This window comes from Callionymus lyra, chromosome 17 (genome assembly GCF_982586985.1).
Source record: "Callionymus lyra chromosome 17, fCalLyr1.hap1.1, whole genome shotgun sequence".
Lineage (NCBI taxonomy): Eukaryota > Metazoa > Chordata > Actinopteri > Syngnathiformes > Callionymidae > Callionymus > Callionymus lyra.
The window spans coordinates 5,660,103-5,678,537 of record NC_141834.1 but is presented as its reverse complement, the minus strand read 5'-3'; the positions used below and the strand labels follow the sequence as shown (position 1 = coordinate 5,678,537).

Sequence of the window (18,435 nt, the reverse complement as noted above, 5' to 3'; positions counted from 1 at the left end):
AGTAAATCTGGATCAGTTGGACGAATCGTTCGATAGGCCTTCTCGGCAAAATAAAACACTTTCTCCTCTGGGCTCCAGAATAATGCATGGATTATATTCAATAGTAGCTTTTCATTTATTTTCCTTTTGTGTTTCTTTGAGTTATTTTAAAAACAATAGTTCTTCTGGTGCAGCGTCATTTTGAGAGAATACGATGCTACTTGTTTTCCTTTAAAAGTCCCCATTGGGTTTATCTTTTCTTTCAAGACATTGTTTGATGCGTCAGTATCAGATATGTACGACATGGTGTACGAGTTATTCCACCCATCCGACTGTCTCACACAATGCAAATGTGCTCTGGGAGTGAGGAACACACTTCCTTGTCTAAGTGTGTCTTTTTATGTGTGCGACATGTGTCTCCGTGACGACGGGTGGCTTATTTCTCCACATGTTCGCCCCGGCATCCAAAGCTGTCTCCAAATGTACCCGCTCGCTTCCTGATGGGCCGACGCCGTCTCAATAACTCGCTCGCTTTCAATTCTCTTGTCACTGTCTCATAATTTCATAGGCGAGCAATAAAACACCAAAGACTGCCGCTGAACTCATTTAGTTGCAAATAGGAATGCTTTTCTCTGAGGGTTTGCGTGTGTTTTTAAAATCGCTCTCAATTGAAGATCTCGATGTAGTTGTGCGCTGCTTTCCTCTATGTTACTTCCCAGTTTATTTTACTAGTAATCCTGGTGGCTTTAGTGCTCATGATACAATCATTTGGCATGTTGTTTGGCATGTTGTTCAAACCAACATGTCATTCTAATTTATGTTTACAAGGACCGCTTAAAAAAAAACCAATGTTTTTATAAAAAAAAACACTGGCATTTAAGCAGTTTTGATCAGACTTTGGCAATGCTTGCTGAATCATTTGGTCTTAAGGTGTCCACATATCTACAATACCTCATAATACTGTATGTCCAAGATACAAAAATGTGTTAAGACAAATGTATATTTTAAAGAAATGTGTTGAGTTCAGTCTTGTTTTTGTAGATGAAAACTCCATTACCAGCCTGTATGGTATTGAAACTAATGAGCTATTGTTCGTGGCAGAAAGAAATAAGCACAATAAAAAAATGTAAGCTAACACAGAGCCGAATTATACCGTTGTACTGTATGATGGGGGGTCAATCCAAACACAAATTGTGACCCCTTGATGAAAATGTATTCCAAGACTCCATTTATCACGGGTTATAAAACAAACACTATTACTATTTACCAACTATCTCGATTAATTAAGGTAGTTAGCATAACGGCTAACGTAACGGCTAATTTTAACGTTTTTTTTAACGTCAAAACGTACCAGGAATATCAACCTGCCGACAGTCTACATCCTTCCCTTTTCTCTCCTGATATAACCAACATTTTGGATCAAAAAGCTTCAGGGTATTGTTTTGGCACTCATGATCCAATGCCCTCATTTATTGATGTCCGTCTCTTTTCTCTTGTCTACGTTGACTTCACTTTGGTTTGAGCCACCCTTAATATTGGGTTAGGGTTTAAGTTTGTGGGTCCAGAATTAAAACAAATGTACATTGCATGGTCGAGCAGGTGGTTTGAAACATGGATGAAAGAATACCATTTAATCTGGAACATTGAGCATCAAGGCATTTGTATCTTGTAAAAAAATATTGGTCTTAAATTGTTTTTCTTATGATGTTGAAGGGAAACTTAAAGTGTTACATTTGATTTGTTGACATCATTGTTGACAGGGTGTGACTTCATCTTCAGATTGATGATTGAAAGCTTGAGTGAGAGTTATATCGACATATTGATCTGAAATATTTATTAATAATGGCTAAAAACAAATGGAGCTCAAGCTTGTTCTTAGGACTTAAAACATAATCATGTTTTAAACATACGTGTATACGGAATCTTTGCACCATAGACGAAGCATGTTTCAATACTCGGTACTACTAAAGGTTTTTGGTCAGTGCTACAAATAGTTTTTGGGATATTGTATCCATTTTTCTATCAGCATTTATTTTTTAAAGGCCTCCTTTGAACCTGTAGATTCCGTGTTAATATCACCCAAGACCTATAATCAATCTCTCTATATGTACGCCTTGTTGCTTTACTCTCCGACGAGGAGTTTACTTTTCCATTACTCCCTCAGTCATAATAAGCACTTTTTGATATGCTCACGCGGGAAGTTTTCATTATACCGTTTCAAGTGTCGCTTGTGGAATGAAGTCTCGTTTCTCAGTAATTGCGCTACTGATTGTGTTTACCCAAAAAAAAAAGCAAATTTTTTTTATATATAAATGCAGGCATTCGTTTACCTGAGTCAGTGTAGACATATTTGTGTTTGACGCGTTCGTATACATCAAACTCAATTACGTCCGCATACGTGCAGCCACTTTATTGTAATGTGCTGAGTGCAGAGATTGAGAATTTTCTCAAGCTTTTACCTTCCTGGCTGAGAATATTGATCAGGCAGACACACAAACATCTACGCTCATGAATCATACACAATCTGCAATTGACTTTAAAGTGCATCATGCAGAAAATCTGCTTCACTCCAGGGGCATCTCATTACAACCTTCATTTTCAAGACTCACAAATCATTGTTAGATTTTCTTTCGCCTCTTTAAAAAACTTAAATGGAGTCGGTGAAATGGAACTAGTTGTTTCTTTTAATATTAGCTCATATTTCCGATGCTTCCTGAAGGCGAATGTTTGCTTGTGTGTGTCAGGTTTAACAAAACACTATTAAAACATTGCCTCAGAGGCACAGAGGATAGAACACAACCCTTGGCCCCTCAGAACCCCCTAAAGAAACATTACACTCTTGGAGCTGTAATTTATTTCCACAAGGGAGCTTCTTGTTTTCCTTTTTAGATACTCCATTATTATGGATTATTTTTGCTACAAACATACACTGCTTTCTTTATTATCTGTATATTTCATCTTATATATACAGTATATGACTTGATCTACCAAACCAGTGGTATACTTTTTCCCCAATGATTACAAGCATTTTCTTTTAATTGTGAACGTCATAAAAACGTTGCAAAAATATTTTTCATCTTCTAAATATCACTATTTCCTTTTCATTGTGATCTTCTGCCACTTTTTATAATTTCTCGACATTAAAAACACAATGCACTTCGTTGGAGACACTGATTTCAAAATTATCTATTTTTTTCCGGTCATCAAAATTTCCTCAAATTTATATTCAGTATTATATACTTGTTATATAATTGAAGATTCAGACCATTTTCATATACAAAAATATACTTAGATGGCAACTATTCCATTCAGTTTAAAATGTCCTACAGAACTACAGTAAAAAAAAAAAAAGATGTTAATTTATGCGTGAACTTACCTTCTGGAGACCTTGGCTCCTGCAGGGGTTTGAGTGAGACTGCCTGTAATGTCAGTTAAAAAGAAAAAAGTTGTTTGTAATAGTCAGATTATTAAGCGTGTGATAATTTATCACTGGGGCTCCAATAAGTCAATTATGTGAGAATTTATACATTTATACAAAAGGTTTCATTATTCAAGAAAATCCTACGTGAGAATTTGATATTTGATAATACTTTTCTGACATGAATACATTTTCCATGCCCTTAGTAAAATCACTAAAATGTTAAGATCTGTATGTACATTGACATTGGAAGCTTTCATTTATACCATAAATTAACCATATACCATACTTCAATTAACAAAAACATATAGTTTTTGTTAATTAAATTAACAAAAACATATAGTTTTTGTTAATTGTGGTTTCTGAACTGATATCCGTAGATATGAGTGTGTGTGTGTGTGTGTGTGTGTGTGTGTGTGTGTGTGTGTGTGTGTGTGTGTGTGTGTGTGTGTGTGTGTGTGTGTGTGTGTGTGTGTGTGTGTGTGTGTGTGTGTGTGTGTGTGTGTGTGTGTGTGTGTGTGTGTGTGTGTGTGTGTGTGTGTGTGTGTGTGTGTGTGTTTGTGCATGGTTTTGTGTCTTTGTGTGCCCTGCGACAGACTGGCCTCCTGTTCAGGGTGTCCCCTGCCCCTCGCTCAAAGGCACTGACCCCCATAATGGAATAAGCTGCAGAAAATAGATCTTTTATAACAAAGAAAATGGAAAATATGTTTTTATTTATTCTCTGTTGCCTCTATGATTAAGATCATTGGTTTGAAACTGAAAAAAAATACCTTGAATTATCTAGCAACATCGAATCAATATCGTCAATGTATTTGGTTTCCGGGTACATCAATAATATTGAATTGTTAATAAAATGATTGGTTATATCTCTTGAGGGCTGTATGTTATGACTTGATGGGCTAGATTTGGGCTCTGGATCTAGAGTTTGACGCGTATATTTGATACTTTGTTATACGCTTTCTAACAATAAATACATAAACTTTCAAGTCATTTTGGACATTTATAAGTTGAACAGATGATGTCATGGTAGTTATAAAATGAACATTATATGCCTTAACTGTACAACTGAATAATATTTCTTAAAAATAAAGTACCTTCCACCCTGTTTTGGTAGTAAGTGAAACATAAAGTGGGGAAACCAGGTATTTTCTTTCTGTTAAAAAACTGGAACTTTCACTTAAGGCAGCTGAACATCATTGTTGACTTGCCGGCAGCAGCCTTCCTGCCTCCAGTGCGCGTTGAATCTCCTCAAGGCTACACAAGGTCCAGAGATGAGAGGTTTCTGTTTCTGAGAAAGTAGAAATCACCATACACTCCGCCTAAGGGTTCTCTGAAGAGCAGTCCTGCTTATCCACAGCTTCAAAACAAAGCACGAGAGGAAACAGATAAAGTTGTATCCTGATTTCCAGGTTTGGCTCTAATGCATTTGAAGATGTTTGTTAACTTTCTCTGAATCAAAATGGAATGGTGGGAAATGATAGGACACCAGGATGTCATTTGTTCAAGATTCCCACAATTATTGATAATATAAATACTTAAGTGTTGGCTATAATGTTTCTTCTTATTTTACCACCTATGCTAGTAGCTTGAATGAACACATGGAATATATCCTGCTGATGTTTTCTCGGGCGAGTTGAGGGTGTTCAATTGGGGGGACATGCTGCAGAGGTTATTTCTGTCTCTTTTGTGTTTCCTATAACATTGATGGCTATTGATGCTTTTAAATTTGTATTCGTCAAATACAACTATTTTTTATTTGAGTTATGTGGTGCCCTGTGGATAGTGTCATTTGAGAAGCGAATCAGAGTAAATTGTGTAGATTGTGTCCAGTTAATTAAAAAAATATATAATAAAGGTGAACAGATATTTATTTGCTTTTAACACCAAATCAGCTGTTTTGATTGACAGCTGGCTGATACTTTTGTGCTGTAACATAAGGGTCCCATTTGTCTTTTTCTAACGAGTCTTTTTCTAACCGAAACTGGATCTTCACAAACATCAATCCAAGGACCATGAAGGGTCAATAAAGTTGTAAACGTACTTGTATTACTGGAATAAATGGTGTGTATCTGCCACACACCGTGACAGCTTTTGGGTGTGAGTCCAGGGGTAAGTTGTGGGTAGTTTTCTCTCAGCGTACACGTCCACAAACTTCATTAACCAACAACACCATCGCTTCATAAACCTGCGCCTCTCCTCTGAGGAACGTGCTACGAATCAAATAATGGTCCTGCTCCGTTCCCACGGCGATGTCAACAACATTTAAAACATCAAGAGATGAATTAATGATAATGAAGAAGATAATGACATTCATTGAAGTGTTGTACGTGTATTCGTGTGCACTCGACAACAGCCTCCGGGTTACAGTTGCGGACCCGTCTTGTTTACATCCAGTCAGGCGGCGTCTCTGCGGCGTCATCACAAACAAGCGCCGACCTTGGACCACCGTGCCAGGTCCCCGTTGTTAGCTTGACTGGCATAATGAGTCGGATCGAGCGAACCTCCTCATCACGGGAAACGGCGCTAATGATTTTGCTCCTTTGAACAAATTGTGCACTTGTACAAATTGCACCCTTGTAGCACCATCATTAGAGGTGTACACGTCCCCCCCGGGAGCGTCGTGGAAGGCTCCCCTATTAGCCAAATACACGCCGTAAATGCAGCGTCGCAGTCGACCGAGAGTGTTTTTTGAGACTAAGTAGTCTCTTACCCGTTGATTAGATGCACGGACTCCGACGAAGTCACTCCCGGGCCGCTCGCTTATCCTTCTGCCATGTTTGTTGCGGAGTGGGCGACGTGACCCAGAGCACCACCCTTCCCATTAACGGAGCGATCGCTCATTTCTGATGCTCGGTTTCACGCTCCCGCTCACATTCCTCCCGATTAGGTGCACATTTTGTTTACACTATTCGCCGCGTTAGTACTAATGAGGCCACGGGCTGTATAGCTAAGTGATAAGCGAGACGTAAATATAAGTCATTAAGATCATTAGACTCTTCCAAGAGGAAAAGGGAGAGTTTCTGAGCAATTAAGAGGAGCTGTTTGTTCTGTTTGTTTATGACCATAGAACCCCGTGTTGACTGATCTTACAGAAACATAGTAGAGAAAAAGAAATCTGTCATCAATTAAGTAATTCATTTGGATTGACATCCAAGTTTGAGTTCTGCAGCTAGTATAGCATCAATGGTCTTGTTTATTCATGTATTTAAACCATTTTATCCATTGACAGACTGTTTTTTGTTTTACTTTTAAATCTCTAAAGGAAATATGATAATATAAGCATATGACTTTCTGTAAGCCCCTCCCCCAAAAGAGAAAACCAACCCCAGAAGAAACTGATTTTCGTCGTGATTCCGAATACCATCACACATATTTTGAAGAAATAATATCACAACTCACCCTTCATCTGTGCATGTTGTGAAAGCTAATTTTGTAATGGTAATGTAGACTTTACTCGTCTCACCTTTGTTTACTTATGTTTTTGTTTTTTTTAATCGTTATGTGATCATCAACATTCATATCGGTCTGTCAGCAGAAAGACTCAAAAACCAAAAAAAGGATTTTGATTCATATTTTTGTAAAGGTTTCTAATGCATTAAAGAAAATATGTTTTGGTTGTGTATCAAATTACCATCTGGATCCACAAATCTTTTGAAGGATTGACCACTCCGTTTTTTTGAGATTGCTTGATAATGATTCATATATATGAAGTATATATATTGTTTATACAGAGTTTTCTAAATTTATGACAAAACCTCCTCGGGTATATAGTAAACACCAAATTTGCCTCCAAAAATGTTCCAATGGTAATTAAAATGTCCCATATTCATATCTCTAGTACACTGAAGAAACTGTTTCTTTCAACTTAGAAACATTTCTTAACTTAGGAAAATGTTGTCAAAACACGATCTGGAGCTTGTTATCCATTCGTTGTGTCTTCTCATCTGGACTATTGTAACTCTTTATTTTTGTGTCTAAACAAGAAGGAGCTGTCTCACCTGCAGGTAATACAAAACTCTGCAGCGATAATTCTGACCCGCTCTAGTAGAAGAACTCACATTTCCCCCATACCTAAAACTCTTTACTTGCTGCCAGTTTCTTTCAGGATCAACTTTAAAATTCTGGTTCTTACTTTCAGAGCTATTCATGGTCAGGCTCCTCCTTACATCACTGATCTGATCCAGCCTTACACCCCAGCTCGGGCTCTGAGGTCTGTGGATCAGAATCTACTGATGGTTCTTGAACACGGCTCAGGACCAGAGGAGAGAAATCCTTCCAGACTGATGCTCCTAAGCTTCGGAAGGATCTTCCTCTCCCTCAGTGTTTGATGATCTACTGACTCCTTAAAGAAACATCTTAAGATTATGTTTGTCTTATGTGATCTTTTAAGTATATATTTTAACTGTGTATTGTTTTTGTTTGTTTAAGCACTTTGTGACCCTGGTCTAGAAAGGTGTTTACAAATAACCCTTACTCACTTACTTAGCAAGGCTGCCATATTAAGATGCTCCTCAATCCCTTCCTTTCCTCATCTGTTTTCAGATCCGTGCTTCAAACTCCGCGAGTGACATTAACAAACACGTTCAAAGACACATGCTGAGAGCAGACAAATATTCAATGATGCTAACACAAACTCCCACGAGGCTCCAGCAGCTACGATTAGCTTACCTAATTATGATCAACGAATAAACAGTCTCGCCCCGCGGGGCACCGATTTTTAAAAAGTCGTAAAACTGCAGTCAAGTCGGTGAAAAAGATAACATCTGTATATGCAATGTACTTCCCAATAAGCCTACATGCAAATAGAAACCCGGGTTGAAAATATTTACAGATTGACTTGAGCTTGAGGTGCAGCTAACAATCTTCCCGGACGCCTGATTATTTTTGCTTATTCAAATTTTGTCCGTTTTTTTAAGTGACTCATTCGTCTGTCAGTGGAAGTTTTCCATGAAGAGCAACAGCAGCTCAGCGTGTGACGCCGTTTAATGACACATTTGCATCTGGCCCTGATGTCCTCCGGTAATAAGAAAACAGCTTTGAAAAAATAGTCGCACCTCAAAAAAAATACACTTTGGGATTGAGATGAAAAATACTATCGGGGGATAATTTTGATAAGATTTTCTGCTCGACCGGGGCTGAGGATTGCATTTAAACCTCCTCAGGTATTATTTTAAGACTTCCATTATTTTATTCAATCTTGAAAAATATGGACAAATCCTCTGGTTAGAACTTGATAGTTTTGCTGGTCGAGACAAGATCCTCCACAGCTGCTTTGTTTGAGCAGCTCAGCGCCAGGACCCATGTTGGTGCTACTGTAGATAACATCTGTGCAAACCACAACCAATCGTTGGAGAGAAGCTGCCAAAGAAACAGAGCTGCTCTCCACGCTGCTGCTTTTGATGTAGAGATTGTGATTTCATGTTTGTAATCTTTACTTATTTATTGATTCCAAGGATGTTTATAGGTTTTATACAATATATATATATATATATATATATATATATATATATATATATATATACCTACAATCAAACATTTTTAATTGAAATCTGTATTGACAACTGTAAAACAAGAATTTTCCATTGCAATTAAAAAATGTTCAAATAGAATCAAACCATTTTTTTTATCTAAAATCTAATACTTTCCAAATGTAATCAACCTATTTTACTGTAATCAAGCCATTTTCAACTATAATTAAACAATTTTCAACTCCAGTCTTCCAATTTTCAACTGTATTCAAACAATATTCAGTAGTAATCGGACAATTTTCACCTGTAATCAAACAATGTTCAACTGTAAACAAACATTTTTTTAACTGTAATGTAACAATTTTCATCTGTAGTCAAACAATTCTCATCTGTAATATAACAATTAAATGTAATCTAACAATTTTTAACTGTAAACTAACAATTTTCAACTGTAAACAAACAATTTCTGCCTGTAATCTGACAATTTTTAACTGTAAACTAACATTTTTCAACTGTAAACCAAACAATTTTCATCTATAATCGAACAATTTTCACCAGTAATCTAACAATTTTCGACTGTAAACAAACAATTTTCATCTGTAATTTCACAATTTTCATCTGTAATCTAACAATTTTCACCAGTAATCTAAATATTTTCATCTGTAATCTTCAATTTTCACCTGTAATCTAACAATTTCAACTTTAACCAAACATATGTTTATTTTGGCATTACGGCTCCAATCACCAGTCACAGTGTGCTATATTGGCCCTCAGGAAATCAAGTTGGCCCCTGATATAAACGGGTAGCTGCTGTAGAATGTGGGAGTTGTTCTATTTGAAAAGTTGAAGCCAGCAATACTCAAAACTTGCGCCTTAAAGAATCTCATATTCAAGGAGCGAGTGTTGTTAAGTACCTGGTGAGCAGAAGATGCATATTGACAACTGCTTTAACGGAGAGCGAGTGGACTCGCAGGTGGTTATTATGATGCTAATTATATACGTATCAATTAGTGTTTGCACACGAGTATTCTGAGTGTCTTCCTGAGTGCAATTAAACAGTGAAGTGTACCTCTTTAGTCTGCCAACTGATTGAATGTGAAAGAAATACCAGGAATATTTAATGTGTATCCGGCTCTCAAGTACTTCATTATCGTCGTATTTTTAAAGTCCTGCTTCCTTTTTCCACAGGCGGACCCCAAAGATCTGATCCGACTGGTGACGCAGCACGTGTCCTCGTACTCCAACTGGCCCGAGGACCTGCAGAACCTGATCGGTCAGCTCAAGGTCTACAACGAGCGTCTGACCGACTTCACCCAGGCCCAGGTGCTCCAGGGTCTGGGTCGAGGCGTGGACGTCCAGCGCTTCAGCTCCGACGCGGAGTACAAGAAGGAAACCATCCTCGGGCTGACGGAGTGAGTTCTTGCCGACGATCTGTCCCATCGATGAGATTTACACTTTATTAGAACCACTTGAATACGGAAGATGCAATTCATATTTCAAAGTTTTTTTTTACATTTGATTTATTTCTTAAGAAAAATCTTCCATTTAAATATTCTAATTGATTGCTGAATAATCTTCAAACAATAAGACATCATTATAGGATTGATTCTACTTGTTATTTAATATCAATATTCATACTAAGTGAGATACCGGCCAGGTATTAATAAAGTACATTTTAAATTCAAATAACCCACAGGGGGGATGAAGGAAGAATGGGCCTTAAAATTAAGTGTAATTGTTGAATATCTTGGACTAATTTCTCAAGTATTACGCGATATACTGCATATAGTTGCAATGTCATGGACATATTTGAATTTCCCTTGAGGTCTTCCAATAAGGTCTTAAATTCTTTAAATTTATTTGACCTAAAATGTAAGTCATGTGGTTTAAATCTTAAATTTGAGATTGAACCTGATTGAGATTGTGAATATATATTATATACAACAACACTAAAAACTTAAATTTATCTATGTATTTATTTAACTAATTCCCTCTCTACATTTTTTCCTGACAGTTTTTTTTTTTTCAAATCACTATTATGTGACAATCAACGTATATATCTGTCTTTTCGCAAAAATAACCCAAAATCGGATGAACAGAATATAGTCCAATTCTCACCATGTGTTTCTAATGTGACACGGTTTGATTGTATTTCTTATTTATGTAGCTGTTTTTTTTATCTTATTTACTTGCGAAACAGTGAAAATACATTGAATTTAAATAAATCCAACACTTATTTTATTTTGATAAATAAATGTTTCGTTGCAAGTGTATGTTTTTGTTGTGGTTAAATTGAAATATACCTGATTGAATCAAGCCTTACATATTGAAAATGAAGGTAAACTGAAGCTGAAGGATCGTTAAAATCTCCACTATATTCATTAAGAAAAACCTTTGTGACCCAACATCACCTTCTTCTAGGCAAACCTATAGATCCGCTCATGCTTTGATAGAAGCGTCTAAAGTTCTGTTCACTCTGCACTGAGTGGGAGTGTTGTGTGATGGGATGTCATTATTTTTCCCGTCTGTTTAGGACGCTGGACAACAGCGTGTACAAGATCTCGGTGTCTCTGGCCAAGCGCTACAGCGTTCCTCTGTGGGAGGTCTACATGACTCATCTGGAGTTTCTCTTCACCGACAGCGGGTACGAACACACACACCTCATGCATGTATACATCACCTGCGGAACATTCTGATATCTTTATGTGGATGTAAATGATCCTCTTATATGAATGTATGCAGCGTTAGAATCTGATACTGTGCATGGATTGACACTAGATGTTCAGTTCAAGTTCTTTCAAAAGAACAAGAATCCCAGCTACAAAAAAATTCAATCACATTTGAGGTCAAGGTCGACTGGAATGAAATTGAGTGAAAACACAAAGTCGTGTTATTTGGATCCATTTTGAGGATGAAGTGATGCTCTGTGGATCTCCACCGTTTCCTTGTCTTGGGATTTCGCGTCCGAAATGCACCGTTTACCTCCGTAAATAATTAAACGTCCAACATCTGCCCCGCACTACCTTTACTGGGTTGTTCATTTATTTATGACGTCTATACTCCATCCATCTACCGTTCCTAAATCAATGTTCCTATTGCGGATGCTTCCGCTCTGCAGTACAGTATCCATATATTCCACCTCTCTGTCAGGTCCTGCTAAAACTCCCAACTCCTGCCGCCGCTGGTTTAAGAAGGTTGTAATTTATTGTTAAGTGAGTCCATGTAGCGTTTCCTTTTATCCCAGTATGACAGGAGCATTCATCACGGACGCATGTTTGCACACTTGCAAACACACAACCGCTCTAAAGGCTTACGATTGAAGCTGATAAATCTGCCGAAGTGAACAGATCAGAACAGTGTATCTGTAGTAAATTGAATTGTATGAAGCATCTTTCTATACATGTATGATGTCAATGGGATTCTTTGGTACCTTATATGCCATTTATCTATGAGCATTGCACGTAACATTTATATTTTTTAAACATTTTTAATTCACTTTTTGCAAAGAGACAAAATAATTATGTATAATACAAACTAAATTAGAAGTATTCTGTTAAAGAAAAAATGTAATCAGTCATTGCCCAATGCCTATAACACAATATAACAGGAAAGAAAGGCCACACAAATCTACACACATTACATTTAAACAAAAGTACATGGCTATACATTACTATACTATATAGTTTATAGTACAGTACAGGCTACATAATAGAAATATCAATTTTAAACTTTTCACTTTTGATTATGTGTCACAGGATTAAGTTTTTGATTTTCATCAACTGTGATGGAGAAAAAATAACTATGAAAAAAAAAAAAAGTACTTAGAAGCAATCGGTTTTGCAAGTTGTACCACTTATATGGATGAGAACTGTCTGTAGTATTCATCATGGGTTCACTTCAACATTGAGATAAGTAATATACATTAAAAAAAAACAACAGAAAACACATTATTTTTCAGATAATGTGTTTAAATAATGGTTTAGAAAACAAGTATTTAGCTACAAATGAGCATCAACCCTCGCAATGACAAAGGTCAAACATTTCCAGTAGTTATCCATCAGGTTTGAACAAAACAGAAGAGAAATCCACGCTTATCAAGTCGTGATGACTCATGTGTATCAAAACTTGGCACCAAAACATCGGTGCTACCAAAGCATTTGGGTCGATGCCACAAAAGAACAGAAGTTGGATTCCCAACCCTGAGTCTGACCATATGACAATTCCTCAATTCTCCTCTGGCTCATCCAGATGGTCTCTAGCAAACGTAAGATGGGCAGTTTTTTAGGCTTTCTTAACAGGTGCTCATTAATACCAGACCTTCCCATAAACTCCACTAGTGGAAGTCCAATATCTTTACCCCCTTTTTTCACCCAAACTAACTACATAACACCAATTAAATGGAATCACTACTAACCAATAATGCCGTGAGAAGCCTTTGACAACAGTTTGCAAACAAATAAACCAACACTGTTAAAAAAACAAGTGTATTTGTCATGATGTTGAAGGCCTTCACAGCACATTGTCATCATTTAAACTGTTTTTTTGACTGAAAGACAAAAACCTGGTTTACAGTTTCTACTTCATATGAAGAATATTAAAGCAAGTTCAAGGCTTCAAAACATGTCGTACATGCAAATGTGGATGACCTTTGACTCCATTAACCTTTGTTCTGAACTTTTTGTTTTCACTTTTGGTATAAAAATGATCCGATCGTACTGACTAATAACTTAAATATTTAAAACATTTTTCGGTGAGCAAAGATTAATCATGTTGCTTTTTTCTGAACCGGGAAATATTGAAATATCTTCCTCATAATCCAAGAGTCATTGAGGTGTATTTTTTAGTGGCAGAAGGTTTGTACATTCATAACTAAATAAATATAACTTCACAAAATGATATCAGGTTATCATCGGATAACTAACAACAATGTTAAAGAGCCAAGACCGCAGTTTACTTTCATTCATCATCATCATCATCCATGACTGTTTCACCAGCCATGCTTCTTCTTTTTTTCCTTTTTTTCTTCCTCATCAAGGTTTTTCCATGGTGCGAGACAAATAATCCTCAGTGGCACACTTCCATCTGACTCATCCTGGAGATGCGTCTGGCTGCGAGCCTAATGAATGATGCCGGAAATATGTAGGACGAGGTTTCCAGGCTTCATCGGGAACACTTAATTTTCCTGACCCATCCTTCACACATAAACTGTCTCCTTAGACTAATAGCCAAGTTAACTTTGTCCAGGTCTTTATTTGCCAAACAACATTATTTATCTAAACCCTGAGCTACAGCCCAGTGCAAATGTAACAGGATCTCTAGATGAATGTATAACAGACACTAGGAAAGTTTAGCCCAAATGTGGCCCTTTTAATGTATGATCACCCAATTAACAAGGTATAATATTTATTACTTTATTGTGTGAGGTTTTTTATTTATTCCCATTTTTTGATAATGAATAAAAATAATAAAATAAATAATAATAATAATAATAATAATAAAAATAATGAATTTACATCATTATTTTAAATTAAATATGTATACATATAATTATAATTACATTTTTTCAATATTATTATGTCATATTTCATTAATTATTTTTATTTTTCCTTGTTACTTAAACTTTTTGTTTGTTGGGTGTTCTTTCTAGGATGTGTGGGTTCCAAAGAAAACAAATCTTTATCATGTATTCACTAGTATTTTAACATTTTCTCATACCTCTTTTTTTTTAATTATTTGGCAGCCATTTAATGCCTCCGTAAATTTTGCAATGATATTGAGGCTCTTTTTCTTGTCCTCTTATTTCCTTTGGCCTAATTTGACTGCTGAACCAAAAAAACGTCCTGAATATGATTGTTTTCATCTGAATTCTTTCTATATGAATCAGTTTACTTTTCTGTCGCACTTTCATACACCATTATTGACCCACTGACATGGCAATTTGTTACAAATTACACAGTGAAGCATAACATATGTCACTCGTGGATCTCAAGCCACGCCCATCAAATCAATTTGCCGCCACGGATCTTAGTTGAGTCACGCTTTTTTCGATGCCGTTCAGAAGAGAACAATCGAACAAAATTGAAAGAATCGATATGTTTTTGTTTATCCTGGTCCGAACTTGACGGTGCGAAAAACACCTTCACGCCACAAGGCGTAATTTGTGAGCAAACAAGCAGAATACGATCATTAAAGATCCAACTTTCATAAATTTAAACAACAGACGTGAATTATAATCTTGCCCGTTCCACCGAAGCCCCCCTAGAGTGTGTGTTTGATTACCCCCGCAATTATATATGCCTCCGTATTTAACACTGTTAGAAGCCTCGTTTACTTTCTTTGGACATGGTGGAGGAACATCTAACAGAATATGGTAATGTAAGAGGGGGGAGAATAAAGCGAGGAGACAGTCGAGAAACGCCAGCGCCGACAGGATTAAATCGTTTTCCCACCGCTCCGGCTTTTGAAATTAACAAGAACAGATTGTAATGAGAAGCTCCTCGTATTACTTCTGCATGAGCACAACAGAGATAAAGTGGGAAGTTGTGTTGTGCGGTGTTAAATGAAAAGTGAGCAGCAAAGCGAGCATGTGGCGTTCTTTGTGTAGTGGGGGCTGCTTGGCTTTTGTTCAGCAAATATGGGTTCTGTACACCTTCTTTTATCTCGTCTTAAACTGAGGTGGAAAAACTAGTGAAACCACAAAATCATGGTAACAGTAGATCTGCAAAATCATTGTTAACTCTACTACTGCAATTAAGTTTTACTAGTCATAAGTTCATCTTTATAAATAAACAACTACCTGAAGTCGGCACACTTTTATTCATGTTATGCCTCATACAACGTTCTTAAGTTCTTAAAGTCTCCGTGTCTTTAAAAAATATTTGGTCTGATATTATATGTTTCAAATTAATTACAAGTAACTTTTCAGTGGTGACCGCGCACACCTTACTTTACTAACACTGTCCTTGACATTAAATCTTATTTTTTCATCGCAAGAATCTATTGACAATGATAGAATATTAACATGGAACCGTTCTTTCTTGTTAAAGCCCCAATATGTAAGTGTCAGACCAATGCAACTGCTAACCGTTGTCGCAGTTTTCCATTTCCTTTTTGTATTTTTATTTACAAAAATATTATTTAATTTATTAATCTGGTCACTTAAACAAGTCTGCTATAAGAAAACCCTGGTCTCACTCACTGATGTAGCAGTTTTAGTGGCAGATATTTTAATATTTCATAGGATTCATCTTTGCTCACTAAAACATTATAATTATAAGAAGGTAGTAGTAAGCAGGATCGGATCTTTTTATACCAAAAATGAAAACGGCAAGTTCATTTTTAGTTCGATAATGACCATTGGTTAATGGAGTGAGACGTCCTCAGCCTGTGTATGTAAGTTTTGAAGCCTTGAACTTGCTTTTTACATTCTTCATAGGAAATTAAAACTGTTCAGTGGTTGCGATGAAAGCCGTCATACTTTGGTTCAATGTCATATTTGTATGGGATTTTATCACAATAATCTATTGGTAATGCTATAGAATTGACTTGGAGAGATTCTTTCTTGTTAAAGACCCAATGAGTAATTGTCAACTGCTTACCTTATGTCCCGGTTCAAAATTCCCTGTGTGTATGTTTGTTAACCAAATTAGTTATGCTTTTATTGTTCTGGTCATTTAAACAATTGTGTCACTCACTGAGGTAAAGCTGTGTTGGTGGTATTTTAAAGTTATGTAGGTTATTGTTAAAATAATAGCCATCGTACTTCTACATAAGTCATGATTGTTCACAGTCAAAGCAATCTATACAGAAAATATAAATAAATAATAATAATAATAATAATGTTGAAAAGGTTACCTATTGTTGCTTTAATAACGGCTTTAATGATAAGTGAAGGATAAAAAAGTACTTACTCAAGTATTATTGAATATGTTTTGTATGCTGATGAATCACCTGAAAATTGGTAAAGAAAAATTTAAACTCAAAATAACCTCCAATCCTGGAATCAGACTAAAAAATGAGCTAACACTGTATTTACCTGAAGGTGTTCTATGAAACATTAATGAGAATAATGGGAAATATTCCTGATTTATTTAACTACAGTTCACTGCACTCCACATTTCTAAAGAAAAAAACCCTTAGGTGAGCAGGATCTGGCCCTGTTAAGTGATCCCTAAAGTCAGGCATCTAGATACTAAACTTTCCCTCTGATATTTGAAAGCTTTAATACTTACTCCAGTTAATTATATATCGGCATTATAGCCTATTAGTATTATCTTCAGTTGTTATTTCTAGGGGCATCTTGATCTCAAAAGAATACCATCCACAGATGCTCTACAATGATTCTTGACTCTTTAAGAAGTTTTTCTACATGTATAAAGTGATCAACATTATTATTTCACAGCTTCAGGGTACAAAACCACTTTCTCCTGCTCTCCGGTTCGATAAGTTTGTTGCTAATGAGATTAAATAATGACGTCTGTTTACAAGAGTCCCTGTTGCGCCTCTGATTAGTCTGACTTAAATTCTTGAGCTCATTGTGCTCCAGTATATTTACTTGATTTGTCTCCTGGTTGCACTGATGGAGAGCCTGAGGGTGGGGGGGGGAGTATTTGATGTCTTCCCGATCTGACAGGTAAACAGACTAGTGTTGTTGCTAACACACTCTGAAGACATCCACAGATTGCTCGGAGACCTTTTTGTGACGCTCTGCCTTCAGCTTCAGTCTTTATTGCTTTACCTATTTGACTTTTGTTGGCTTCATAATCTCTCCAGTTTTTTCTGCTTATTTTCCCTTCACTTTAGTGAAAAGAGTCGTTGCTAATAAATCAACAAATCGATTTTTTTCTAGCCGAAAATGTTTACTCTCTGATCCTCGCTTTATTTCCTTTTTACTCACGAGTTCTCTGCAGCCGTTTATAAAATTCCCATCATTTATTCCGGCGAGTGCATCTTTTCTCATGAACTCACCGCTCTGTTAGAAATATCTCTGCTCATCTCCTTGTAAAGAGTAAGCTCTGCCACCATTTTGTTTGCGTGCCCGTCGTCCACCCTCCATTGATTCTTTCCTTTGATTAAAATAACTTTCATGTCACTTTTATGTGTTTTTATCATCGTCCGCCCCCGCGGCTGCGAAAAACAACTTTCATCATAATTTGTCTCTCACAACATCCTGCCGTCTGAGATAAGAGGAGAAAGAAAAGTGCCGTCCTTCTTGATACAAAGAAGTGCTTACTCGGCCCGACTCACAGAAGTCCCCTCACACCAGCACGGTTCTGGTTCTGGAACCGTTTTTTGCGCTCTATTGCATCACATTCATAGGAGTTTAAGTGAAACTAAAGTGCACACACTTCCTCAGCTTACTGTTCAACAACAGTGGATATGACACGGCCACCGATCATGTCACAGTTTTCTTTTTTACCCCATTTGCCAAGTAAATTTTGAAACTTTTCCCTTCAGAAATGCCCCACAGATGTGTAATTGTTAAAGGTAGCGTTGTTGATCGTCACAGTAGTGTGAGTATGCTGCATTTTAAAGTCAAAATCCCCCGAAAAAGTCAGAGTGAAGTGGACT

The 18,435-nt window shown here is 36.7% G+C and overlaps 1 protein-coding gene across 1 annotated transcript in view; it reads left to right on the top strand.

Moving 5' to 3' along the window:
* nbas (NBAS subunit of NRZ tethering complex) overlaps positions 1 to 18,435 on the top strand; it is a 212,561-nt gene that overhangs the window by 115,895 nt on the left and 78,231 nt on the right. Inside the window, exons 42-43 of the mRNA XM_087812214.1 lie at positions 10,054 to 10,277; positions 11,399 to 11,509. Coding sequence (XP_087668340.1) covers positions 10,054 to 10,277; positions 11,399 to 11,509 — 335 coding nt within the window. The remainder of the gene's footprint in view (positions 1 to 10,053; positions 10,278 to 11,398; positions 11,510 to 18,435) is intronic.